The 26,343-nt window shown below is 47.0% G+C and overlaps 2 protein-coding genes across 7 annotated transcripts; both read right to left on the bottom strand.

Moving 5' to 3' along the window:
* Positions 1-788: 788 nt before the first annotated feature.
* On the bottom strand, positions 789-8,712 carry Syf2 (SYF2 pre-mRNA-splicing factor). Its single transcript, NM_133417.2, has 7 exons — positions 8,670-8,712; positions 8,403-8,507; positions 5,583-5,708; positions 4,905-5,022; positions 4,302-4,392; positions 3,208-3,306; positions 789-1,479 (listed from the first exon to the last, which is right to left on the bottom strand). Exons 1-7 carry the CDS (start codon positions 8,691-8,693, stop codon positions 1,314-1,316), a joined length of 729 nt encoding a protein of 242 aa, NP_596908.2. The 5' UTR covers positions 8,694-8,712; the 3' UTR covers positions 789-1,313.
* A 4,968-nt stretch (positions 8,713-13,680) lies between these two features.
* Rsrp1 (arginine and serine rich protein 1) lies at positions 13,681-17,435 on the bottom strand. 6 transcript variants are annotated; one of them, XR_005504497.2, is made up of 6 exons: positions 17,263-17,435; positions 16,542-17,155; positions 15,781-15,917; positions 15,328-15,372; positions 14,320-14,406; positions 14,137-14,199 (listed from the first exon to the last, which is right to left on the bottom strand). XR_005504497.2 is itself a non-coding variant. In NM_001014193.2 (5 exons), the coding sequence occupies exons 2-5, from the start codon at positions 17,101-17,103 to the stop codon at positions 14,083-14,085; spliced, it is 903 nt and encodes a 300-aa protein (NP_001014215.2). In that variant the 5' UTR covers positions 17,104-17,155; positions 17,263-17,420; the 3' UTR covers positions 13,681-14,082. The 6 variants fall into 6 exon arrangements, 4 of the variants coding, with proteins under 4 accessions (NP_001014215.2, XP_063144137.1, XP_063144135.1 ...); NM_001014193.2 differs by lacking the exon at positions 15,328-15,372 and having other exon boundaries at positions 13,681-14,199; positions 17,263-17,420; XM_063288067.1 differs by lacking the exons at positions 14,137-14,199; positions 14,320-14,406 and adding an exon at positions 14,547-15,123.
* Positions 17,436-26,343: the final 8,908 nt, after the last annotated feature.

The raw sequence follows: 26,343 nt of genomic DNA, 5'->3' as shown, positions 1-26,343 counted from the left end.
AACTCTTTCTTTTTCAGAGACTGAGCTGACCCTCAGCTCTGAGAACATGGTCAAAAGAATGACTCATGGTGAACAATGCCTGGGACCTGTGAGGGAGACCTGAAAAAAAGCAGACAGACTTTTTTTTTCTTTTTTCTTTTTTTCGGAGCTGGGGACCGAACCCAGGGCCTTGCGCTTGCTAGGCAAGTGCTCTACCACTGAACTAAATCCCCAACCCACAGAGGGACTTCTACCTCAGGTGCATTGTTCCCTGAATTGTTCTTGGATGCAACCTCATGACTTTGTGCCCCCTATGACGAATATTTAGATTCAATTTCTTTTTATTCTTGTTGAGCTCAAAACACAGTAGAGCCCAGTGTGGCCTGTGCACCCTTGATCTGGATACATACGGCCTTCTGCCTAGCATTCATTCCTTCCCTGACATCATCTGTAATACGTGCCAGGCAACTGTTTTTAAATTGGTCTGTGCTAAGAGAGGTCCAGGAAAAAGCTGTCCAAATATTTAGTATGTGCTCACTGGCATTTATGTACGTTTTTCTGATCCTGTTTTTCTGAACTGAAACAACTTTCCTTGGATCACTGCTTTGTGTGTAAAAGTACACTGAAACTGAAGTAAGGTTGTCTGCATTGGACTGTAGTCCACCCGGTTCTTTCAGTTCCTCAGATCCCCAGTGGAGCAGACAAGATCTGCAAAGGTAGGCACTCAGCCCCTTCAGCTGACGTGTGTAACAAATGCTCCCGCACTTGTGTAAGTACCCACAATGTTGAAATTACACACTGTTCCAGACTCTATTCCAAAGCACTTTATTGTTCTTTAAAAAGAGAGTGTGAGAGGCTCACAGCCATGGCCTCTGACTCCAGCCCGGGAAGACAGTGCCAGAACTCCAGGAGCATCTGTCTTGACAGCCTCTGCTTCCTAGTCCTTTCCTGGACAGCCCCAAAGCCCGACTGTAGCTTCTACTTCCTAAGAACACTCAAAGCAGCAGTGACTGCACTGTGTACACAACCATCTACGCCCCAGTAATTCAAGGATATATGGTCATGCACATTTAAAATACATAGAAAAATAATAATTAGGATTTATACAAATTAGATTTTTACAAAACATCACTCACTACAAGAAATACATGGTCTATCCAAGCAGGAAAATGTGGACATGTGCATGTTGAAGAGAGGTGAGAAAAGACATTTATTTCAGAAGGCCCTCGGGGAGGCAGGGGTAAGTAAAGGAAATAGTCCCACATGGGAGTTTGAATTTGCCTGCGGCCACCTCCAACCCCTTCCCAGCTCCTGTACTGCTCCCGAGGGCAGGCTCACACAGCTGTTCCTCTCTCCAGGTTCTGCTTGATCTCAGCCGTGTACTTCCCGTAGAACCTCTCTGCTTTCTTGTTGAACTTGGCGTTCCTCTCATTAATGTAGTCGATGTCGGCATCGTCATTGTAAGGACGTCTTCGGCTGTATTTGTCTCTCTTTTCAATTCTGGGTGAAGAAGGGAGTTATGAGGTTCAGAATCCCCTTCCCCAGACCTCTTCTTTATTCTTAACCCCAAAGATCGACCTGCCTCTGCCTCCCAAACCCTAGGATTGAAGGCGTACAGCCACCTTCTGGTCTGAACTGCCTTCTTCTCTGATCTTAATAAAACATGGACCAAACGTTCAGGAGAGAATCAGCGTTCACAATAAACACCTTGGGGGAACATAAAAAGTAGAGGTAGGAACAACAATGCCAAGCAACCAGAGCTTCCAGGGACTAAGCCACTACCTAAGGACTATACATGGACTGACCCTGGACTCTGACCCCATAGGTAGCAATGAATATCCTAGTAAGATCACCAGTGGAAGGGGAAGCCCTGGGTCCTGCTAAGACTGAACCCCCAGTGAACGTGATTGTTGGGGGGAGGGCGGCAATGGGGGGAAGATGGGGAGGGGAACACCCACAAAGAAGGGGAGGAGGAGGGGTTAGGGGGATGTTGGCCCGGAAACCGGGAAAGGGAATAACACTCGAAATGTAAATAAGAAATACTTAAGTTAATAAAAAAAAGTAATAAAAAAAAAAAAAGTAGAGGTAGTCTTTATCAGTTACAGATGAAGACTAATTAATTAAGTGAACCTCAGGGTAAGCCATGAGATCCAACAAACAAAGACTCTGCACCGGCACGTCTGAACATCTACATGGTGGCCCACACCAGAAATTGAGCAACTGAGAGGCAGAGGCTGGAGGATGGCCATATATTGGAGACTAGCCTAGGCTACATAATGAGAGCCATCTCAAAACTCCAAAACAAAAAGAATGTTTCTAAAGAGCAACGATGCACTCTACAAGTGGGGACAAGGACGCGTCTTTGAGGTGAAACACCCTGACGGTTCTATCTGTGGATAACACATACTGTGCAGACTGTGGTACATAACCACTGCACCTTCCAACACAAATGCATTCCCACTGTCAGAAATAAGTATGGCCAGGCACTTGGGAGGCAGAAGCAGGAGGATCTTTGAGTTTGAGGCCAGCCTGGTATACATCTCAAAAAACACAATTAATTAAAATATAATAAATAATATGGCCAGGTGAAAATACACACAATCTCAGCAGAACTGAAGTTCCAACCCCAGCTGGGCTACATGAAGCCGGTTTAAAACAGACATAAAACCCTAATAACTACTACAGTTTGGATTGGTCTTGATATTGAAGACCTGGTCCCTGGCTGACAGGGTTACTACAAGGTCTGGAACCTTTAACAAGTGGGGCTTAGTAAGAGGAAGCTGGGTCCTAAGGTGTGCCCTTGAAAGGAGTATTAGGCCTCCACCTCTCCTCCCTGCCAATCCATCGGCTTCCTAGTCCTCATGGGGTGACTGGGCCTCCTAGCATGCACTTCTGATGATCCATTGTGCTGGCTGCTACAGGCCCAAAGACGATGTACCGAGATCCCTAAATCATGAGTGAGTGAGTGTAAGTTGTTTATCTTATGCCTTTTGCTACATAACAGTTTGACACCCCAGCCCTGATTCCATCCATATTCCCATTTCACTCCAAATGCTATGACTCAACCCGCATGTGCTGTCCAACTTCAAAACCATCAGACACGGGGTCAAAATTGAGCTGGTATCACTGCTGTGCTCTTCAAGTGCTGTGCGAGCATTGGCCTCAGATCCACATCCCACTGTCTCTCATGAAGTACGGAGCACCCCATGCTCTCTACTGAGTACTTACTGCTTTTCCAGATCTAAAACCATTCTGTCAATTTCCTCTGAGGAAGGCACATGCGTCCCATGGAGAAGACTGTTGGATGTCGGGAAAAAATCTTCTCCACTGAGAAGACAGCAAGAAAGAATTTCCAGTCAGACAGGAGTACTAATTTCAAACTACACTATCACTGGTAATGAGAGACAACCTAGAAATATAGTTATTACACAGCAAAGGAGAAAGAAAAGAAAATGCAGGCTCACAGAGGATGGGTGAGCATGCCGATAAGCCAGGCAGCTCTGGCTCACAAACTAACAGCTTCCTTCTTCAGATGCATGAACAGTGGCCATCATGTACAGGACTTCTCAAGGCTCACAAAGAATGGGAGGGGAAGGGAAGGGGGTGTGAGAGATTCTACGGTTATGGATTTGATTCTCTGGATCAAAACAGAACCTGGCTGGGCATGGTGGTGCACACCTTTGATCCCAGTACTCAGGAGAATGAGGCAGGTGACCTGAGGAGAGCCAGGGCTACGAAGAGAAACAAACAAAAACAACAAGGCAGGAGCCTGCCCAGGTGCCATACATAGTGCTTTATACCACAGCTGGGAACAGCTGGGAGTGAAGGGCCCTGAGCCCCTTAAATTCAAATCTTTACCATCTGGTCCTTTACAGAGCTGACCTGCCCTGGCTCCAAAGCATTAGCTCCTACAAGGGCACCCAGCTCTGGGGACCTGGTGTCAGCACCCGAAAATCTCCAAGAAAGTCAGAGCCTAACTGGTGTTCAACGACAGAACAGGAAATAGTGTTACCAAGAGACAGCCATGATAAGACTCACTTCACCACTAAATTGAGCAAACACATATAATCCCAGCACTCAGGAGACTGAGGCAGAATTGCTGTGAGTTTAAGAACAGCCCAAATCCTGGGTTCGGTCCCCAGCTCCGAAAAAAAGAACCAAAAAAAAAAAAAAAAAAAAAAAAAGAACAGCCCAAATCACTGAGTAGGAATGTCTCAAATAAGTAAATAACCCCTTTAACTCGTTTGTATTTGCATGTGTCTTTAGGAATGTGCTCACACCCACCTCCCCAGATCGGCTCTGCACTCTGCCTGAGGACTTACTGCTTTTCTCTCTGTCGCTCGTAGCTTTCCATGTCAGGTTTGATCTGCTTGGTCAGCCGGTGATACTGGCGCAATTGGGCAGCAGCATAATCTAAACAAAAGGAAAGCCAGAGGCGATCGGCGTCCTTATCTGGGCATTCGTTATAAAAGAAAACTCAAAACTGTCGCACCTGCACAGGGCACTATCCTAAGCACAGCCTCTGCCCAACAGGCTGACAAGAGGACGGGCTAATTCTGTCAGGGGTGGTGGCACTATCCTAAGCACAGCCTCTGCCCAACAGGCTGACAAGAGGACGGGCTAATTCTGTCAGGGGTGGTGGCACATCCCTGTGAGCCCCCACTCAGGAGGCAGAGGCAGGAGGGTCCTGAGTCTGCAGACTGCCTGGGCTACAGAATAAGCCTAAGGAACAAAATGGCTGCAACAGCAAAGGCTAACTTTACACTAAGGGCCAACACAGCCAGCAGATTGACAGGAAGCCCCGGGTTCTCCTTGGCCTCCAAGAATATTCCATGAAGGTCAGTGGGCATGCGCTCTCACTAAAGCAGAAGCCTTGGTCCAACAGGCCCACACAGTAAAGCAGAGGTCAGCCAGGCCAGCTGTACCTGAAAACCCCAAGTCAGGGTTCTTCTTCTTCTTCCTCCTCTCCCACCTCTCAGCGTCCTCCGCACTGATCTCCAGCAGTTTCACCTTCTCGTAGTCTTCCCCTCGAGCTGCACACTCCTGAAAGGACAGGCAGCGCTACCCACCGCACCACCCACCCTGCCACACAGCATGCATTCCCACTTTTTGTTTTTTTTGAGCTGACCTCAAACTCAAAGCAATTCTCCCACCTCAGCTTCCCAAGTGCTGGAACTGTAGGTGTGACACACCACGCTTACCCATCTGACCTTTCTTAAATGAACAAAGACTCTATCAAAGTGTCAAGTAAGGCCATCAAGGTAGCTCAAGGGATACAGGTGTTTGCTGCCAAGCACCTGAGTGCTCTTATCAGGAGGCACATGGTGGAGGAGAACTGACCCTCTAGGTTGTCCTCTGACCTCCACTCTTGTGCCCACACACATACAAAATAAAAATGTAATAAAATCAACAGAACCGAGCAGGAGTCCTTTTTAAATGCTTTGCAGATGTTAATTCACAGAACCCCTAGTTCATTCAAGTAGCCATTATGGTGCTTGTCCTACAGACAAGCAGAGAAAGGTTCCCTTAGGTAAGTGGCCTCTCCACCTACTCAGCTACCAGCTCTCCTGTCTCAGTGAAGGGAGGGGCAGAGGCTTCCAAACCTTCTTCTTTTCTTCTTCCTGGAGTTCCCACTCCAGACGTGCTTTCTTGGCTTCCCAGTTAGCAGGCAGCTTAAGTCTTTTGTCTTCTTCCACAACTTCCTGGTGATTTAACTTACGAGCTTCATTCTAAAACCGTAAGAGAACAGGCCATCTGATAAAGCAGGAGAAGGACCCTGTCTTATTTGCAGTGACTAAGGGACCCCACTTACCCTGCAGGCAGTAAAGCCCAGCAAGTGAGCTAAACTAAGCAGGGAACCGACTGAGGTTTAAAAGAGAATGAAAAAAAAAAAAAAGAGAATGAGATGCTGTGCTGCTGAGCTGGTGTTCAGAGTCCCAGGGCTACGTCACCCCTGCCCATTCGGTTGGGTGGTCCCTTGCATAAAGGGTTCAGAATAAAGGTTGTCAAAGCGCCCTCACTGCACCCCACCATGGTACAGTAGCAATCACAGATTTTTATGAGTGTATTTTGTTCCTGTAGTGTTTTTGTGCCTCGTAGTTTCTGTGCAGGTCAGAGGTCAGCTCCCAGGCCACAGCTCTCTTCTTCCACCATGTGGGTTCTGGGGACCAAACTTAGGTCCTCAGTCTTCTCACAGCAAGTGCTATCTATCCACTCACTGAGCATCATCTCACCAGCCTGAAAGACGGTCTCCTTTTAACACAGTTTAAAAAAACCCAAAAACCAAAAACCTCAGTTTGGATTTGGAGTGCTTTCATGCCTGTTAATCTCTAAACTGTTACTCCAGGACAAGGGAAAGGAAGGGACATCCACCCAGGAAGTAAAGAGCTCTCAATCAGATAAACATTAATGCTGTAAAATTAGCATAATGTACTCTAGGCTAGCCTCAATCTCCATCTCCCTATGTAGTCAAGAAGTCTATAAACTTGCCAAGCCAGAAATGGCAACTTTAAGCCCGAGAGCACGTTAGGTTAAATAGAATGTAGGCAGGCCACGGACTGATGATGTCTGATCAGGAAGACGAGCTCCAAAGCTCCAGGCACACGGTCTGCAAACATTCCCTTTATAAGCAACATCTAAGCACATGACTTACTACGTTAACTTTTTCTAGAAAAATACTTGTGGGATTGGTTTTTTGCGTAGCATGTGAAGACTGGCTTTGAATATTTCTTTACTGTGTGTTGTGGATGTTCACATGTGCATGGACACACGTGTGCAGTGTACATGCATGTGAAGGCTAAGACATGTTGGGTGTATTGCTCAATTGATCTCTTCCTTAGATATTGAGGCAAAGATGGTCACTTGAACTCAGAACTCAGTGTTTTGCTAGTCTGGCTGATTGCTCAGCTTGCTCCAGAGATCCTGTCTCTGCCTCCACAGTGCTAGGATTAGAGGCAGGCACCACGCCCACCCAGCATGTATGTGGGTTCTTGGTGTCTTTTGCAGCAAGTGCTTGACCCACTGGTCTATCCCCAGCAGATAGAACAGCGGTTCTCAACCTGTGGGCTGTGACCCCCACAAGGGTCACACATCAGATATCCTACATACCAGATATTTACAACAGCAAAGCATGAAGAAGGTTGAGAACCACTGTTTACAATGTAAATTTTCAGAGATGTGCTGGTTCATTTGTTTGTTTTGTTTTATATTCTTGGAGGCTCAAAGGCCATTTTAAAAAAAAAAATTAGTTCTGGGGACTGGAGAGATGGCTCAGTGGTTAGGAGCACTAACTGCTCTTCCAAAGGTCCTGAGTTCAATTCCCACCAACCACATGGTGGCTCACAACCATCTATCTGTAATGAGATCTGATGCCCTCTTCTGGTGTGTCTGGAGACAGCTACAGTGTACTCATATATAATAAATAAATCTTTTTTTTAAAAAAAAGCTCTTTTGAGCTAGCAAAATGGTTCAATAGTTAAGGGTGACTGCCACATAGCCAGATGACTTCAATCCCCGGAACCCACATTACAGAAGGAGAAAACCAATTTACTCCTGTTGTCCTCTGCCATCTACATACACTCCATGACACCTGAGCACATATACATAGAAAAACAAATACATCTTATTTGTGTGTGCACGTGCATGCCTCAGCCTAGTGGAGAGCTCTGTGGATAACCCTGCGAAGTCAGTTGTCTCCTTCCACTTTGACCTGAGTTTCAGGGATCCCACTCAGGTGGTCAGGCTTGTACCAGGGCTCTAAACACTGAGTCATCTCGACAACCCAAGAAAAACTTTATTCAAGTTTTTCAAGACAAGTTCAAGACAAAAAGCAAGTGAAGAGGGCTGGGAATCTTGGCAGGAGCTAGAAGGGAGACACTGAGAAAATACAGCCATGCCTTATCAATTACATTACAAGAAAAACAAGCAGGTTCAGCAAAAGGGTCAAATGGGCAAGTTGTCACATGGGGAAGGAAGGGAGAGGAAGCTGTCTTCACATAAAGAATGTCAATGTCCAGAGTGTCTGGGCAGCCATGCTTTGGATTTGAGTGGGTATCCAAACAAGGAACGGAAAATAAGTTATTGAGTCTGAACTCAGGAAAGAGGGAAAGTGTGTGCTCACTCTTTTTAAGGTGAGAAAGGTCTTACTAAGAATAAGAAGTTCCTTCCTGTTTCTAACTAAATATTTACCTAGATGAAAAGGAAGCATCATGGAACAAGAGGGAACACCTAACCTGACATACACCCAGTCTTGTGGGTGGGACCGGGTAGAGCAAGCGGGTGTGGCTTTTGACCTGTGTCAAAGAGATCTCAACCTGAGTCCTGACCATCTGGAGATCTGGTCCCGGGAACGCCCCGTTCTGAGATCTGGGGCGCCTTCCTCCTCCAGCCCCGCGCCCGGCCTGGCCCGTGTCCCCGCCACTCACCCGCTTCAGATGCAGCTCACGGAACTTGCGCAGTCTCTGCTCTCGCTTCTGCGCCGCCAGCTCCTCGGCCGCCAAGGGCCTGGCTTCCGCGCCGTCCGCGGGTACCTGCGGTCATACCCGGCTTCAGGCTCGACGTCCCCCGACAGCCACGCCTCGGGCCTGGGCCCGACACCCCGGCCTCCCCGGTAGCCGCACCGGGATTCGCCCCATGTCTCCCCGCCCCGGCGTCTCCCAGACTAACACCTACGCGAAGCCGGAGGTACTCACCACAACTTCAGTCACAGCCGCCATTACAGCCTCCTCCACTTCCGTCAACAACACTGAACACTTCCGGCGGCCTCTGGCCCGCTGCCATTAGTCAGGCCCTCCCGCGTGGCGTCAGTTTCTTCCCGCCTGTCACGCTCCTTTAAGTGAGTGGGGCTACCGCGAGGTGTGGCCATGCGCAGGCGCAAATAACCCGGGACGGGGGCGGGGCGACAAGGGTGAGGAAGTGCTCAGAACCTGTCACTTAGAATGGAATGGCTGATTGGCGACTGAGTATCCTGTCACCAGCTCTAAAAAAACCTTGTCTCTCTTGAGTTTCAATCGCATTAAGTCCCTTCCATAGAGTAGATAATTTTCTGATGTTACTAACTGCAGAAGAACAGGGCCAGCTCCATATTGTTCACTCTCATATTCCAGTACTACAGTAACTACTGACGTCACTAAGATAACTCAGGAATTGGACAGGGATATATGAAATGAAACGTGTTCTGTTCTAAGTCGACAACTAATTAGATGTAGAAATGAAAAAGCCATCCCCCGATTGTAAAAATGTCTGGGTACAAATCAGTTGTGGTGGCATGCTCTTAGCATCCCAGCTGGTAGAGGCAGGAGAATACCAACTATGAGGCTTGCCAAGGCTACACAGTGACTTCTAGACTAGCCAGTGCTATAAGAACGACCCTTTATTTCGTGGGATATCTAAATTAAAAGCTTAAACGCTGACAAGAAAAATGCAAATTACGGGCAACTCTTTTGAGTCCGCCTCCCCTATAGGGAGCTACTTTTCAAGCTCAGTAAAACTTGGCTTGCCCTTCAAAAACAAGTTTTAAAAAATTAGGGGGTTGGGGATTTAGCTCAGTGGTAGAGCGCTTGCCTAGCAAGCGCAAGGCCCTGGGTTCAGTCCCCAGCTCCGAAAAAAAAAAAAAAAGAAAGAAAGAAAGAAATAAAAGAAAAGAAAAAAAATTAAAGCCCCACGAAATATTTAAGTTAAACGCAAGCTACCATAGGAAAGTCTCAGCTCAGGATCCCCCAAGACCAAGTTCTTAGCATAAAGGAGATTTATTTGTCCTAAAAGGACAGAGGGCAGGGATGGGTGACAAAAGACAGGACAAGTAGGAGACAAGAAAGGGTACAAAGAGGAGAAAGGCAAGGGAGAAGGGTAAGAGATTATTTGTCCTGGTGAGGACAGGGGAGGGATTAAATGGTGATTTATAAAGGGGGAAGTCCCCTGTTAGGATGAAGTCTTTCATTTTAATTGGGCATGTTAATTAGGGTAGCCAAAGGAGGCTTTTGATTGCTGTACTAAGATTTTGATAACTGGACTGTGGTGGTCAGCCTCAGGAAGAGGAAGTGGCCATGTAGTAGACCTTGATGGCCAGTTTGAGAAATGTAATCTAATGTTTTTATGCAAGACAGTGAGAATGGGGAGGACAAGGCTTGCCACAGCCATGTTCACCATACTAGAGCTGGCCAGAGTTCCTTCAAATGGGGCATGGTGGCTCTCACCTTTAAATCCTGCGAGTTACAGCTCAGTCGGTTCTACCCAGTGAGTTCTAGGCCAAGTGACACATTGAGACTATGTCTCAAAAATAAAAGCAGTTGGGCAATGGTGGCACATGCCTTTAATCCTCGCACTCGGAAGGCAAAGGCAAGATGATCTCTGAGGTCAAGGCCAGCCTGGTCTACAAAGTGAGTTCTAGGACACAGCTACACAGAAAAACCCTGTCTCTGGAAAAAAGGGAATGAGTTACTTGGCTAGAACTGGTGCGTGTGAGTTGAGTCTAAGTAGCACAGAAAATCCCCACAAATGACTGGGAAGGCTATACGTGCCTCTAAGTGAGGAAGTCACAGCCTAATTTTTGTACGTATGGGTGTTTTGCCGGAATATGTATATGCCCCACCTGCATTGCAGCCTGGTGCCCTGAGAGGTCAGATGAGGGTGTTGGATCCCCTGAAACTAGTTATGGTGGTCCTGAGCCACCAAGTAGGCTCTGGGAATGGAACCATCTTGCTTTCGAAACAGCCCATCAGCCAGTGCCCCAAAACTTATTTTACTCATGTGTCTGTGTCTTGTGCATTTCAATGCAGCGGCCAGACCTTGAATCTCCTAGTACTAAAATCTCAGGCAGTTGGTAAACACGGTGTGTCAGGAGCCAGACTTGGAGCCTCTTACAAGAGCAGCCCATGCTTGGCCACTGAGCTATCTCCAACCCTATGACTATCTTATGTCTGTATTGTAATCTCTATAGTTGTATTTTATATGTAAACTAGCATATACTGAATGTACCTTTATTGACAAACCTGCCACCATCTTTAGTTGCCATGTCATTCACTCAATCAACGTTCTTTTGGTATCTTTGTTTCTGAAGTCTCACTATATAGTCCTGTCTGTCCTGAACTGAAGATCTTGGCCTTGAGCTCAAAGATCCTCCTCCCTCTGCTGGGATTAAATATCTGTGCCCTCATTAGCCTCAGCTAATCATTTTCTGATCCTGCCTGCCTGCCACCTCCTGAGTTCTGGGATAATAGACCTGTACCCCCACACATGCTCTATACCTTGTTGGATATTTACCAACTAGACTACATCTCCAATTCATTTGTTCCTTTAAAAAACAAAATCTCAGGGTTGGGGATTTAGCTCAGTGGTAGAGCACTTGCCTAGCAAGCACAAGGCCCTGGGTTCGGTCCTCAGCTCTGGAAAAAAAAAAAAAAAATCTCATCTGGTACTGTAAACAAAGGGTCTGAAGGTACCTGGAAGAGAATGGGGGACAAGGGACACGAAGAAGGATGCCAAGACAAGAGTCTGATCAAGGCGACAACTTTATTTTTTCGCAAGGCTGAATTTATACCATAACATGGGTAACAGAGAGAGGGGGGAAGTAAGAAACATTTACGAAGGCCAAGGACACAATATTCATGTGGTCAGGGAGTAGACTGATGTTGACAGGTTGTCAGAAAGGTCACAGGTTTGTCATATCTATTAGTCAGCAGGATGTTGGTTTTTCAGAAAGGTTACAGGTCATCACATTGGGTATCTTTATCATATGATTATTATTCTTGACCACCAGATTTGTATTAGTCTTCTGCACCTGGCTGGGGATTTTCCATGAACCTAGTCATACTTAATTCTAACGTCAACAATGGAGGGCTTCAAGGGCATCGCTCCCAACATGGTACTGTGGTCCACTCATTTAATACCAGAACCTGAGGGGTTAGAGGCAAGCCTGGACATCCAAGGCTGTACAGGAAACCTCTTGTCTCATTAACCTAGATGTGAAACTCACTGGGTAGCAACAGGTTCTATTCACTGCTACCTAAAAGTGGGTAAAGAAAACTACTGTGGCCAGGAATACACATCTATATCACTAGATATTTAAACTTCCATTTTTTCAAGGATGATGTCCAATTGCATGCCAGTGATTAAGAACATTCTTGCTACCCATACTTTTTGAAAGGGTGGTCTTCTGACCCAGACATGGTGGCTCATACCTTTACTAGCAGCACAAGGGCAGCAGAGGCAGGAGGATCTGAAAGCCAGGAATTCAAGACCAGCCTGGTCCACAGAGAGTGTATATCCTCACTCAAAACAGTAAAATCCGAAAGAACTTTTTTTTTTGCCTTAAACTCCTTGTTTGACCTGAAGTGCCTTCAGAAGTGCTAAGATACAGTTACTGGTGCTGGGTTCACAGAAACTCAGGGCAGAGCACGCTAGACAAGTATTCTACTGAGCTGTACCCCAGCCCACTTGGAAGACAGATGCTGCTAGTCATACTACAAATTGTAGTAACAATGTCATGATTAAATAGACACTGGCTGATTTGCTGGAAAAATCAAATAGAAAGCAGGGCTCTACCATCCTCATTTTCTGGCAAAGTTCAGCAAGTTTTTCTGCCCAGTAAGGAATATCGTTATTCACAGTACTCTGGACACAGCTCAGTGTAGAGGGGTAGGGTCCTCTTGCCTGAAGAACTCACCTTAGTATGTTGTAACTGTAAAAGGGAGCAGAGATGGAGACTGAGTTTCTCAGCCCATGGTCATGACATAATTGTGCCTGTGATGGAAAGGGTTTCCTGCTCTTTTGGGTGAACCTCCCAGTGCCCTAGCACTGCAAATCCTGACAAGCTTGATTCTAACTTCTCCTTAATCTTTGGTTGATTTGTACCCTCTTTAAAGCCTTAACGAATTATTTACTGGCAAATTCCCAAACAGGATAATGGGAGCTTTCAACATGCAGGCAAGTAGAAGCTATTAATTTGTGAAACATGAGAATCTTGATACTGGTAACTAGAGGGGTTTGTGTTTTAAGTCTCATTGTCCTAGAACCTGCGATGTAGACCAGGCTGGCCCTAAACCTTACAGATCTACTTGTTACTTGCCCCAAGTGCTGGAATTAACCATTCCTAACTAATGTAGTCTTTTTAAGGTCACTCTTTTTATTCCAAGGATTTATGTGTATGAAGTTTACCCACATGTTATGTCAGTACATCCTGTGGAACAAGATGATGTTGGATACCTTAGAACTGGAATTACAGATGGTAAAGAGATTTTTTTTTTAATTTTTTTTTATTTATGAGTACACTGTAGCTGTTCTCAGACATAACAGAAGAGGTCAGATCTCATTACAGATGGTTGTGAGCCACCATGTGGTTGCTGGGAATTGAACTGCGCACCTCTGGAAGAGTAGTCAGTGCTCTTAACCACTGAGCCATCTCTCTAGCCCCAGTAAAGAGCTTTTTTTTAAAACGCATTTTTTTTAAAGATTTATTTATTATATATAAGTACACTGTAGCTGTCTTCAGATACACCAGAAGAGGGCATCGGATCTCTTAACAGATGATTGTGAGTCACCATGTGGTTGCTGGGAAACTGAACTCATGACCTCTGGAAGAGCAGTCAGGTGCGCTTAACTGCCGAGCCATCTCTCCAGCCCGGTAAAGAGATTTCTAATGGGTGTCCCAAATACCAACCCTGAGGGGATACACATCTTAAAAAGACACACCACACAAACTCAAAGTATGAATTCATAAATCCTGTATTGTCTGTTTTCAGAAAGGGTTTCTTCTTCAGATGTAGACAGACACATTCCATATCCATAAAAATCAAGACAAAAAGTTTATTAACAAATATACAAAATACAGTTTGCAACTGTGTCTTTATAAAAATTCACCTTTGTATATAAGCGATACTATACAATACTTACAGGTATGTACAAGATCCCCACCTGTATGCAATTCTCTGGGTCATCTGTATCCTCACATCTTCAAGAGAAACCTCACCCATGAACACGGCACCATTAAGCCTCTTTCTGTAATGGATTTCAATCACATTTACTGCTGAGATTACTCAGGCAGGTGAGCTGATGCTGGACACGAACCCCTCAGTAAAGTGCAGTTTTAGGCAACCCCTTAGTTTTCCTTTAGACAGGTATCCACAGTCCATAAGGACTTTTTTTCTTATCTATTTTTGGTGATCCTGATGACGTCTCTTCAACAGCAGCTTTCGTTGTTTTCTCTAGAGGCTTTGCTACAGAATTCTGTAAGACAGTTAAACTCAAGTCAACCTCACAGAGGTATGCACGTACACACGCACGCACGCACACACGCACCATAATCCCCCAACCCAATTTTCAAGAATAAGGTTTAGGTTCACTTACATTAGAGCTGAACGCTATGTTTCTCTGTGCAGCAGCAGATTTCTCACTGGCATTTTTAGTTCCCACTTCAGTCTGCTTTTCTGAATGCTAAAGAGGAAGAGAATTTTGAACACAGCCTTAGTTTTTTGAATACTGTATAAAAAGCCCAAGTGTACACAAATGTAGCTGTAGATACACGTACCAAATTCCACCTATTGTCACAGTTAATGCACTAATCAACAAATCTGTTTTCCACTTAGCAAGATTGACTTAGGAGACACAGTTCCCCATGAATACCAGATTCCTGTTGTAGATACAACTCATTCTGAGTAAGTACAATAAAAAATGTTTGTCAAAGAACTGAAGCATTTGTAATTCATTCATCAAGGCGCCCCTCTTGGGCACTTGCCTGAGCAAACACTATACAGCCCCTGAGATCTCAGCAACAGACAAACTATCTCCATTATTCTGTTATCTTTTTAACCTTACATTTCTATAAAGTGGTTTTCTGAGACCACATCTCTTGTATCTATCCCCTAGCTGTCCAAGGACAGTCTCCCAACTGCTGGGGATCACAGGTATGGGGTACTAAACCCAGTTATCAGTGCTGGGAACTAACCCCCAGTGTTACTGCACCCTCGACAGGCTCTCTACAAACTGAGTTACATCCCAGCCCAAAATCTTAAGATCAAGGTTTCACACATGAAAAATTAACCTATAAATACAATGCGAGGTGCCAGTGCACATCCTCTGTAGTTCTGGAGAATTGTAATAAACTTATCTGCAAGTGAAGCAGGCCTCTTCTTCTGTAATCTCTCAAAACATCTGGAATATATTGCATATATTATGTGAGGGATGTCTAATTCACCGATGCCCCACCATGACAGTGCTTCTAGGCTGAGCTGTCAAACTGCCTTACACACATAGTCCCTAGCCCAAAACTCTAGCATGCACATGGACTACCTTCAACAAAGACTAAGCTTTATTCTGTAAACGTAAATTCTGACACTTGAACCCATGATCAATTACCAACAGATTTTCTTCATCATTGTCTGGAGACCACATTCATGATTTCTATAAGACAGAAATAAAGCAGATAAACTATACTGTATGCTGAGCACAGACTTTTGGGAACATAATGGTGTACATGAAAACTACTGAGAGAACACTCCAGTCTCTAAAGACTAGACAGAGAGAGAAAAAGTATTACCAGTAACATACTGTTTTTACAGTTGTGGAAAAAACAAACCAAGTGTCAAAATGAAAGAAGTTCATCATCTCCCAGTTTCCTGGGAGAGATTCTCTGATACTTGTCAGATTAAGGTTTTGTTCATCGTCTCCCAGTTTCCTGGGAGAGACTCTGATACTTGTCAGATTAAGGTTTTGTTCTGGACAAATAACACAAAGACGCCCCAGGAGGGCTGTCTATGGTACACTGCACAGGGTACTAACAGCCGGCAGCAGCTTTCTGAATGGACTTACCTCCGTCTTTGGCCCACTGCAGGAAACAGCTCCCTGGCTTGCTTCCTTGGCACGGAGACTTGCTGGCAGGTCAAAGTTGGCTGTTCCTAGAGCTTTTGCTGCGTTGGCTTTTGCTATTTCTAGCAGCTCCATTCGATCTAAGGGCAGTAAAACATTCATTATCCTTCTAAGTTTCCTTAAGGCCAAATTAATCAACTAAGTGGCTGCTCGTAAAAAGAATGTGCTTTGGGGTTGGGGATTTAGCTCAGTGGTAGAGCGCTTGCCTAGGAAGCGCAAGGCCCTGGGTTCGGTCCCCAGCTCTGAAAAAAGAAATAAGGAAAAAAAAAAAAAAAAGAACTTGCTTTGACCTCAGCCAGCTAGTTGGAAAGAGTAAGACTCTTCACTTTTGGCCACCAAAGCCATAAAAGGACTTTAGTTCAGATTACTGCACCACCATATCCGGTGTGGACTTTACTCACAAGGTGAAAGGACATATGAAAGTGAGAGATTGATTACATTCTACCTAATCACCAACCAACTAAAACTCGTTTCCCTTCAAGAGAAAGATTTCGGGCACCAAGATTAACACACGCCTACATGTTAAGACACCCTGGGCTTAGTCTTATGAAATCCAAGCTAAACTGCTCAACCACCTGACTCCCGGGCTGACTCACACCAGGCTGAGGAAGTTAACTGTAAGGAGGGACAAAGAAGGTGGGTCAATAAGCGTCCATAGTTCGATCCCCAGATTGAACAAACATCAACCAGACACCAAGACCCACCTTTCTCACTCAGGCGAAAAGGGGTTCTGCTCCTGCTGCGCGACCTGGTCCTGGATCTTTCCCGCCACCTGGGGCGATCCTCCGGGTACACGGTTCGGCCGAAGCCATAGTAGCGCCGCCCTCGAGTGATCGCGTAGTACGACCTCCGGTGATGGGACCTCCCACGGGAGCGCGACCTGCTCCGGGACCGGTAGGGCGACGGCGACTGGTAGTACCTCCGCGGCTGCTCGTAACGGCTGTCTCGGTAGTAGCGGTGGCCGCGGGACCGCGATCGGCTGCGTGAGTACGACCGCGAGTATCGCCGGTACTTGCGCTGGTGGCGCCTGCGGGACCGGGATCGGGATCGGGACCGTCTGCTCCTCCGCGGCCGGCTATGGCTCCGCGAGGACGAGCGGCTGGAGCTGCGGGAGTGGGGTCTGGAGCTGCGGGACGAAGAGCGGCTGCGGGAGCGCGAAGACAGGCGGCTGGAGCGGCCCGAGCCCGAGGTGGACGGCGAGGCTTTCTCCTGCGGAGAGCCGGGCCACATGTCGTTCACATACTTGGACACGGCGGCCGAAGACATGACTTCCTTCTCAGATCGGGGTTCCGTCCGCGAACGCAACGACGTCTAGGGACTACAGCAAAAAGGTAGGTCAGTCGCAGAGGCGGATTGCGCAGTGCCCAGTGCGCATGCGCGAAAAAACAAGCGCAAGCCCAGGCCCGACCGCGCGGCCTCACTCACCTTAAACTGATGAAGCGCTCGCAAGGGCGAGAGAGGCCTAGCGGGCACCTTTCTCTGTGACCAGGACCCTAAGCGGGCGAGGTTCCCGTTCCAACCGACAAAACAGCAGAGGAACCTTCACCGACGAAGTCCGGATGCGAACTGAAGTCCGCAGCGACGTCACTCTCGAAAATACTAGAAGCTGGCGCGGAGCATGCGCACACGCATCAGTGCGAAGGGGCGGGTCCTCCTCTCGTCCAATCGCCACGCGATGTTGGCTACTCCTTCTAAATACGCATGCGCATCGAGGCCATCACTCCACCAACAGCCACACCTCCCCCTTCCTCTTCCCTCCCTCCTCCTCTCCCCGCCGCCACCTTATACATCCGGGTATTTTGAGCATTTGTTTACTTCAGGGTTTTTTTTATTTGTTTGTGGGGTCCTTGGCTGGTTTTGGATTTTGGTTTTTTTTTTTTTTTTGGTTCTTTTTTTCGGAGCTGGGGACCGAACCCAGGGCCTTGCGCTTCCTAGGCAAGCGCTCTACCACTGAGCTAAATCCCCAACCCCTGGATTTTGTTTTTTTGGGGGTTCTTTTTGAGACAGGAACTAGCTGTGTACGGCTGACACGCCTCGGGCTTGCGGCAATCCCCATCTCTGCCTCTCAGGTACGGGTATTCCGGTGCTACGCCACCACACCCAACTTTGTTTTTCTTTGTTGATTTTTTGGTTTGGTTTGGTTTGGCTTCCTTCACTTTCCTGTTTTCGATTTTGAAATTCGGGGAAAGGCGAGGTTGCAAACAATTTAGCGGTCTCAACAGCTGGATCAAGGACAGGGAGGACCAGTCTACCCCGGTGCTGTCGTCGCCCGGTCGTGTGTGTTGTCCCCTCCCCTCCCCCAGCCGCAGCCTGACTTCCCTTGGCTCCTGCAGTGGAGCCTGGGAAGGGTACCCCAGGACCCCGAAGATACAGTGCAATTTAGAAAGGCTGCTTTAACGTCCTTGTTTGAGCTAATAAAGGTAATTGGGGTCGAGACAAGAATTCCAAGGACCACGGTTGACCTTTGAGGAGTAACAATGACCATTGGACAGGTGTGTATGTATGTATGAATGATTCATGCAGGAGGCCACCAGTGTCAGATCACTTGCAAATAGAGTCACAGGCCGTTGTAGGCCGCCAAGTTTGGGGGTGCTGGGAACCCGCGTTCTCGGTAATGCCGCAAGTGCTCTTACTAGTAAGCCATTTCCCCAGTGGGATAGGTCTGTTCTAAGAAAAGTGTGATTAGCACAGGACGTTTAAACTTATTGCCAGATCAAATTCCAAACACTCTTTGGTGTAAAGCATATCAGACCTTGAAAACTGTGGGTAAGTGAACACTATTGAACGAAATGCCTGTTTCAATATGGGGAGTTGATGTTCTCTAGAAATAAGGCAGGGTTTTACAGAAGCTCTGGAATTTGGAGGGAGATGAAAGGAATAAGACTCCTCCCCTTGTTCGTGTCTCTTTCCCACTTCCCCCAATATACATGGAAACTGAAGAAAAAAAAACCTTACAGGGGCCACCAAGATCCCTCAGCAGTAAAAAAAAAAAAAAAAAAAAAAAATGTTTGTGGTACACAACTGGCAACTTGAGCTCCGTGTCTCCCACCATGGAAGGAGAGAACTGATGGCCAAAAGTTGCCCTCTGACCTCCAGAAGCCCTCAGACACATTCCATACATACACCAATAGTAAAAACTCTCAAACTCCAGGAGCCAGAGAAATCCATCAGCAGCAAAGAACACTGATCCCCAGTACCCACAGCACAGAAGCTCACACCCATCTGAAACCTGCAGTCCCAGAATGAGCCCTACTTAGCAACACATGGCGAGACCCCAGATCTTAGTCCAACTGACTCCATAATGGAAGTGCCATTCAGGCCATAAAATTCAGCATGGGGACAGGGATTCTACCTGCCAAAACACAACGAAGTCCACAAGGTCTGGGAAAGCTTGTAAATGTACCGACTGCTTTTTGGCTTCTGTAGTTCTGCTTCTGGCTAACTGTTCTTGTTAACTGAAGTATAGTGCGTGTGTGTGTGTGTGTGTGTGTGTGTGTGTGTGTGTGTGTGTCTAAAAGATGACCCTGAGAAAGGCTCAGGGCTACCCTGGGATCCCAAACACCCAGTATAGTTAATTGACAGCTAATAAAGATTTTCCTTTGACTTAAATTGTCTTCTCTGGTGGATACCCCATAACACAAAACACCCGTAAATTAAACCCTTTACAGAGGCTGTGGGTAGCAGTGGTGAGAGAGCAGCATAGACCCCATGTCTCCATTTAAGGACAAGGCCTGGTATCAAAAAAGGCCATAAGGCACAAACTCCAGGAATAGACCTTAAGACCCAGAAACTAAGTCATAAAACACAGGCTCTAAGAACAGACCATAAAATCCAGAACAGATCATAAAACCCATCCCAAAGAACAGCCCAGGGATAATCACAAGAATGGGGAAATGTCTTATCTCAGGATGGGCCATCTGTGCTGGACAGCCCTATCTCATCTCATCCTATGGGTAAACATTCATGACACAGGAATGTAGATGACTGACTGCCTATGACACACACACACACACACACCAGCGCCAGCACCCATCAATGAAATTTTAGATTACCTAATCCTAGAGAGTGTCCTGGGATCCCTATATGAAGGTCTTCATGCCTTTGGGGGTCACCATTTTAGAGAAGGGCTGACCCCCACATGTTGGTTGTTTCTGCAGACTAAATGCTCTCTGTTTTTGCACAGAGTCTGGGGTCTTCCTTCAGCAATTTTCAGACCCTTAAAGTGGGAGTATAATCCCAGTAGCTGAGTTCTTAAGCAATGTCTTTTTTTCTTCTCATCTTGTGGTAGCCCACCTGTAATCCCAGCTGAGGCAGAAGCAGGAGGATTCTCTGGATGTTCCTTAGTAGGCTCCCACGAGGCACTTTTGCTGACTCTTCTCAGGAAGCAGTGTGGGTAGACAGAAACCTAAGTTTCACCATTTACAAATGGAGAAGCAGCACTGTAGGGACAATTAGTGAGCCTGCTCACAATGCAGTCCTAGGCTTCTGTGTATGAGTGGAAGAGGCTGTGGGAGTCTTTGCAGACAATTCGTGATATCTGGCAAGTTGTATGCCTGAAAAATGGTGGTGAGAACTCCTGAGAATGGTGGCATACACCCATAGTCCCAGAGTATAGGAGGTAGAAATAGAAGAATCAGAAGTTCAAAGACATAGCTCAAAGGCAGCCTGGGTGCCATTAGACTACGTCTCAAACAAAGGAATTATTAGAAGAATTCTGGATGTCAACAGACTCTTGAAACAGTGGGAAACAGGACATAGAGAAAGCTTTGTGTTTCTGACATAATTGACTGGAGTTAAAGCTGCAGATGTTCCCTTCCCCGGGGTATCAGGAGGAGCCAGAGACGATGCGGACTGACTAGATCTATTGGGTGACCTCCACACAGGATACTTGACTTTACCATAGGAAAGAGCTTTTCTCAGAGGAGCCCATTGGAAGGGGAGGTGGAGCTTATGAAAGGGAATTTAACATATTTACATAGGAGAGATGCTAGGTGCTCTGGAAAAGGATGTGACAGACCTAAGAGGAGCACCACACTGCCTTTACCAAGGACAAAATGGAGGTGGAGGGTCAGAGGTAATGCTAACCAGAGATAGCTCAGCAAGTTAAGAGCATTGGGAGACATCTGGGTGTTCAAGGCCAGCCCGGTCTACAAAGTGAGTTTCAGGACAGTCAGGGCTACACAAAGAAACCCTGTCTTGAAAACATAAAATCACTTGTTTCTCTTCCAAACAACCCAAGTTCAGTTTCCAGCACCCATAGGGAGACTCGGAACCATCGGTAACTCCAGGCTCAGGGGATCAGACACCTTCTGACCTCTGAGGGCACTAGACACACATTTTTCTTTACTCTTCTTTTTTCCTCTTTGGGTTTTTCAGGACAGTTTCTCTGTGTACTGCTGGTTGTCCTGCAGCTTGTTCTTCAGACCAGGATAGTCTTGAACTCACAGAGATCCGTCTGCCTCTGCCTCCTGAGTGCTGGGATTAAAGGCATGTGCCATCATGCCTGGGTCAGACACATTTCTAAATAGAAAAAGAGAGCTCCAAGGCCTCACACTGAAGCTGCTTTTCTTTTTTTTAAACAAAAATCTCAATCATTCAACTTTACCAATGAAGAGCAGGTGCCCAATGCTGGGGCAAAAGCCTGCTAGCTCAGAGAGGCAGAGAAAGCACCCAGCTAACCTTCCTCCTCTGTGGACGTCCCAGAAAGACTCCCCTCTCTCACCCAAAAAACTTCTTTCAAACTCAGTGTCCTTCCCATCTACTTCTGTGTGCAATCCCTGTCTGTCACCCTGGCTCCCTCTTACTCTCTCTAGTTTTTTCTTTTTTTTTTTTTTTAAGATTTATTCATTTATTATATATAAGTACACTGTAGCTGTCTTCAGACACACCAGAAGAGGGCATCAGATCTCATTACAGATGGTTGTGAGCCACCATGTGGTTGCTGGGAATTGAACTCAGGACCTCTGGAAAAGCAGTCGGGGCTCTTAACCACTGAGCCATCGAGCCATCTCTCCAGCCCCTAGTTGTTTTTTTTTTTCTTAATATCCCATGTTCACTTTCTGTCAACTGGTGACTTGCTCTGCCTTTTGAACTAAAGTTGACTTTATTTAATTCTGTTACAAGGGCCAATCAGAAAAGTCTTGGATTAAAGGTATGTACTAAGGCTGGGCCACTCCAAACCTAAAAGCAAGTTGTTCCAGCATGTGGGGCAGTAAGAGAAACTTTAGTTCCAGGTTGAGGAGGTTTGAAACCCTGGTGACCCTGAAAGGGACGGTAGGTGTTTCACCTGACTTCTAGGAAACCAGGCCAGTCACTAGCCCACAGCCCTCCATAGATTTGTGACCATCAGTCGTGTAAGGGCAATGCCCCAGGCCCCTTCACAGGTAGAGGACATGACCACAGGTCATGTAGGCTGAAGACAGATCTCCATTATAATGGGGTACCTAAAGGCCTGGAGGCTTAGCCAATCACTTTTCCTTCCCAGACACTCCTCCCTGCAAAAGGTATTTCATCTCAGGCCCACCCTGAGAAGCGGGGTACAGTTTTATTCATCCACTTTCCACCATGACAAGAAACATCTTGAAACCATGGACTGCTTCTTTTCACTGGAATCCACCTTCGCCTCCAGAGCCACCATCTAATCTTCCGCAGAAGGCCTCCCTGGGTTCCCAGCAGAGCCACCACCAAACTCAAGCCCACCACCATCCAGCCAAAGACTCTTCCTAGCTAGACCTGGAGCTCTCCCCACTCCTTTTCCCCTCTACCCCAGGCTAGCTCCATCCCTGCGGTGGTGGTGGGGTGTCCCCCCACTCCGTTCTCAGCTCTTCCGCAGCACCCAAGAGCTTAAGAACTGACAGCCCAGGCCTCCTTGCAGCCCCGGGACCCCTGAGCCAGTTCTGCCTGTGTCCTGCGCTCAGACTTCGCTTCCCCACCTCCCAGAGCACTGCCTTGTAGCTTCCCACACCCTGCCACCTGCCAGGTGGTGGCAGCAGAAGTGCTGTCAAACTTTGTATGTCCTGCCTCTGAAAGCTGCCCAAGCCCTGTGGCGAAGCAGATGTGCCCCCAACTCCCCACACCTATACCAGTAAATAACACAACCTCAGGGGTCACAGTGTGCTCAAATAACCAACAACCGAAACGCAGGCTGTTCTGAAAGGGGTTGTAGTCCAGGCTGATGTCGCACTCAGATGAACACACTGGCCACCACAAGTGCATTCTGTCAGAAGCAGAGATAGACACATTAGGCCTTTCTGGCCTTTCAGAACTTGTTGAATGATAGAAAAGTCAGAAGCTGTGAGTTTCACTGGCAGCAATTTACCACCCACTGAGCGAGCTCTCCAGCCCTAAACACGGGCTCCTTTATGCCAAGTTTCTTTTTTCTTCTTTTTTTTTAAAGATTTACTTATTTATTTTATGTATATAACCGCACTGTCCTTGACACACCAGAAGAGAGTGTCAGAAGAGAGTTACAGATGGTTGTAAGCCACCATGGTGGTTGCTGGGAATTGAACTCATGACCTCTGAAAGAGCGGCCAGTGCTCTTAACCGCTGAGCCATCTCCCTGCCCCCTTCATGACGGTGTTAACTACTAATATTAACTCTCAGTCGTGCAACACACGGAACACAGTAAATCTATGTATGTCTCTGTGTAGGTTAGAGAATGCCTCCAGAGGGTTAAAGAGGTCAGAGCTGAGCCTAAGGCCTTTGAGAGACGCTGAAGAAGAGACAAGCGGAAGGCTGATAGTGAGCAGAGAACACCTCTGTGGGAGGGAATAAGATAATAAGGCCCTGCTGGAGGCCTACTGAAGCCCAGAAGGCGGCAGAGCTCCCAAGTCAAGGTACAGGACTATTGTATTGAGGTCACTGGGGTTGTGGAGGTGAAGGGCAGGACATGGTCCAGATGGACAAACAGCCAGGTGGATGCATGGCAGAGCCACACAGACAGAAGGCAATTCTTTTTTTTTTTTTTTTTTTTTTTGGTTCTTTTTTTCGGAGCTGGGGACCGAACCCAGGGCCTTGCGCTTCCTAGGTAAGCGCTCTAACCACTGAGCTAAATCCCCAGCCCCCAGAAGGCAATTCTAATAGTCTTCCTCCCTCGGCAACACGGGGGGGGGGGGGACCAAGGGGAGCTGAAACTAGTGTTTGTATATTAAAGAGGATTTTAACTTCTCGTCCCAAGAATGCCAATCAAACAGAGATGGGCAGTAAGTGACTATTTAGCCCAGAGTACTTTGGCCCTGGACCTGCCACATTCCAGCTTGCCAGTCAGGCTTGTGGGATGTTTGACCTAGGTACAGCTCTCCTTTTGGGTACTGCAGATCAAAGCTTCCTCCCCAGCCTCATGGTATAGCATGCACAGGGCCTGAACCCATTTAATTACACCAGTCTGCATAACAGAATGAGAAATGTTCCCCCGTCCTCTTGGACGTTTGGATATTTGGTTCCCAGATGGCGGCACAGCTTCAGAAGGCTTTGGCAGTGCAGCCTTGCTGAATGAAGTATGTGACTGGGGGTAGGGCATGAGATTACAAATCCTTGCCCCCCATTCCTCGTTCTCCGATTCTGCCTCATGCTTGGGATTGAAGAGGTAAGCCCCACGCTTCCTGCTCAAGGCACTGTGCCTGTTACTTGCTGTCACATCTCCAGCTCCATGATGGACTCTTCCCTCTAGAACTATAATCCAAATAACCTCCTCTAAGTTGCTTTGATTTTGGCATTTTATCATAAAAACAGCAAAGTGTAGCCAGTAAAGAATTAGAGACAGCTCGAAGAGGAAGAAGCATCACCTGTTTGTCCATGCGCTTCACCGCCACCACCCCGGTGGCTCCAGTAGTTCTGCATCTTAACTTAGGAGCCTCACCGGGCCCTGAGTTATGCCCAGCCAGGACCAAGTAGCTCCAGCAGATTGCCAGTGGGGTTTCATTATAGAACTTAGCTTCGTAGAAGCTTTAGTAAGAGCAGGTTAAAAATATTAATAGCCATTTAAAAGTTTTCATTAAGAAATCTGCCTTTAGGGGCTGGGGATTTAGCTCAGTGGTAGAGCGCTTACCTAGGAAGCACAAGGCCCTGGGTTCGGTCCCCAGCTCCGGAAAAAAAAAAAAAAAAAGAACCAAGAAATCTGCCTTTAATCCTGGCACTTGAGAAACAGAGGCAGGCAGATCTCTGAGTTCAAGACCAGCCTGGCCCACAGAACAAGTTCCAGGAAAACCAAGGCTACGCCATGTCTGGAAAACCAAAAACAGACAATAAAGATCTGTCTTTGAACCTGGAGATATGGCTCAGTGGTAGAATGTCTACTTAGCATGTTGATGTCCAGAATAGTAACGTCCTCAGCTGGGACATGGATAGAATTAAAGAAATAGATGCCCTGGTTACACACACACACACACACACACACACACACACACACACACACACACGGTTGCAGGAGGGGAGGCTGGGGTTTAGGTGTGAGACACTGCCTGACCTTGACTCTCCTGTGTGAGACATTAACCAGTCTTTAGCCAATCACAATAAACCTTTAATCTCTAGGGCTAAGAAACGTGACTATTTAAAAACAGGTCACGGAGGGGCCACGAAGGGGCTGGAAAGATGGCTTAGTGATTACGAGCATCAGCTGCTCTCTCCACCCACTCAGGTTCGGTTCTCAACACCCACAGGGTAGCTCACAATGGCTGTAATTCCAGTTCCAGGCACCAGTTCTGGCCTCTAGCAGAACTGTGTGGTGGCGCACAGCTGTACGTGTAGGCAGAATGCTCATCATATAAGAATTTTAAAAATTAAATAGGTTATGGGTCTAGGTCCAGGGCTGAGTAGTAGAGCCCTGAGTTTAGGCACAGCATTGTGTGTGTGTGTGTGTGTGTGTGTGTGTAGTGTGTGTGTGCACGCTACGCGTGTTGCGTAGTTTAAAATACTAATCGGCTAATTCCCCCTCCCAACAAAAGTTACCTAGATTTAAAGCATCAAAGGACAACGCAGGGGGCTGGAGATATATTCCCTAGTGCCTAGTTCTGCAAGGCAGTGAGCCACCCACCCTCCTTCTGTGACACAGGCTCCCGACTACTTGCCACCCACATGGACCCGAGATTATAGTGTGGCCAATCCCAGTCCTATTAAGATCACCATCGGGCTGGGAAAATGGCTCAGCAGGTGAAGCAGGTACTTGCTGCTAAATCGAATAACCTGAATTTGATTCCTGGGACCCATATGGCGGAAAGAAAGAACGGACTCCTGGAGGTTGACCTGTCGGATCTCTACACAATAACAAAAATAAATAAAAGTGTAACGACAAAACCAAATAAAAGGTGGACTGTTGCTTCCTTCCTCGGTTCCATCCCAGACATGCTCAACCCTAGCGTTTCCCACAGTGACAAGAAGGGACTAGAAAAAGGTATCTGGGCACCCGCAGTCTTGTCGGGCGGTGGGCGTGGCCCGTAAGCTGCACCCTCGGGATCCGCCCTTCGCTCTAGATCCGCATGCGCACTGACTGGGGGGGGGTGGGGTGGG

This window comes from Rattus norvegicus, chromosome 5, assembly GCF_036323735.1.
Source record: "Rattus norvegicus strain BN/NHsdMcwi chromosome 5, GRCr8, whole genome shotgun sequence".
NCBI classification, from domain to species: Eukaryota; Metazoa; Chordata; class Mammalia; order Rodentia; family Muridae; genus Rattus; species Rattus norvegicus.
Note: the sequence above shows the minus strand (reverse complement) of the source record. Positions and strands in the feature narration are given on the sequence as shown.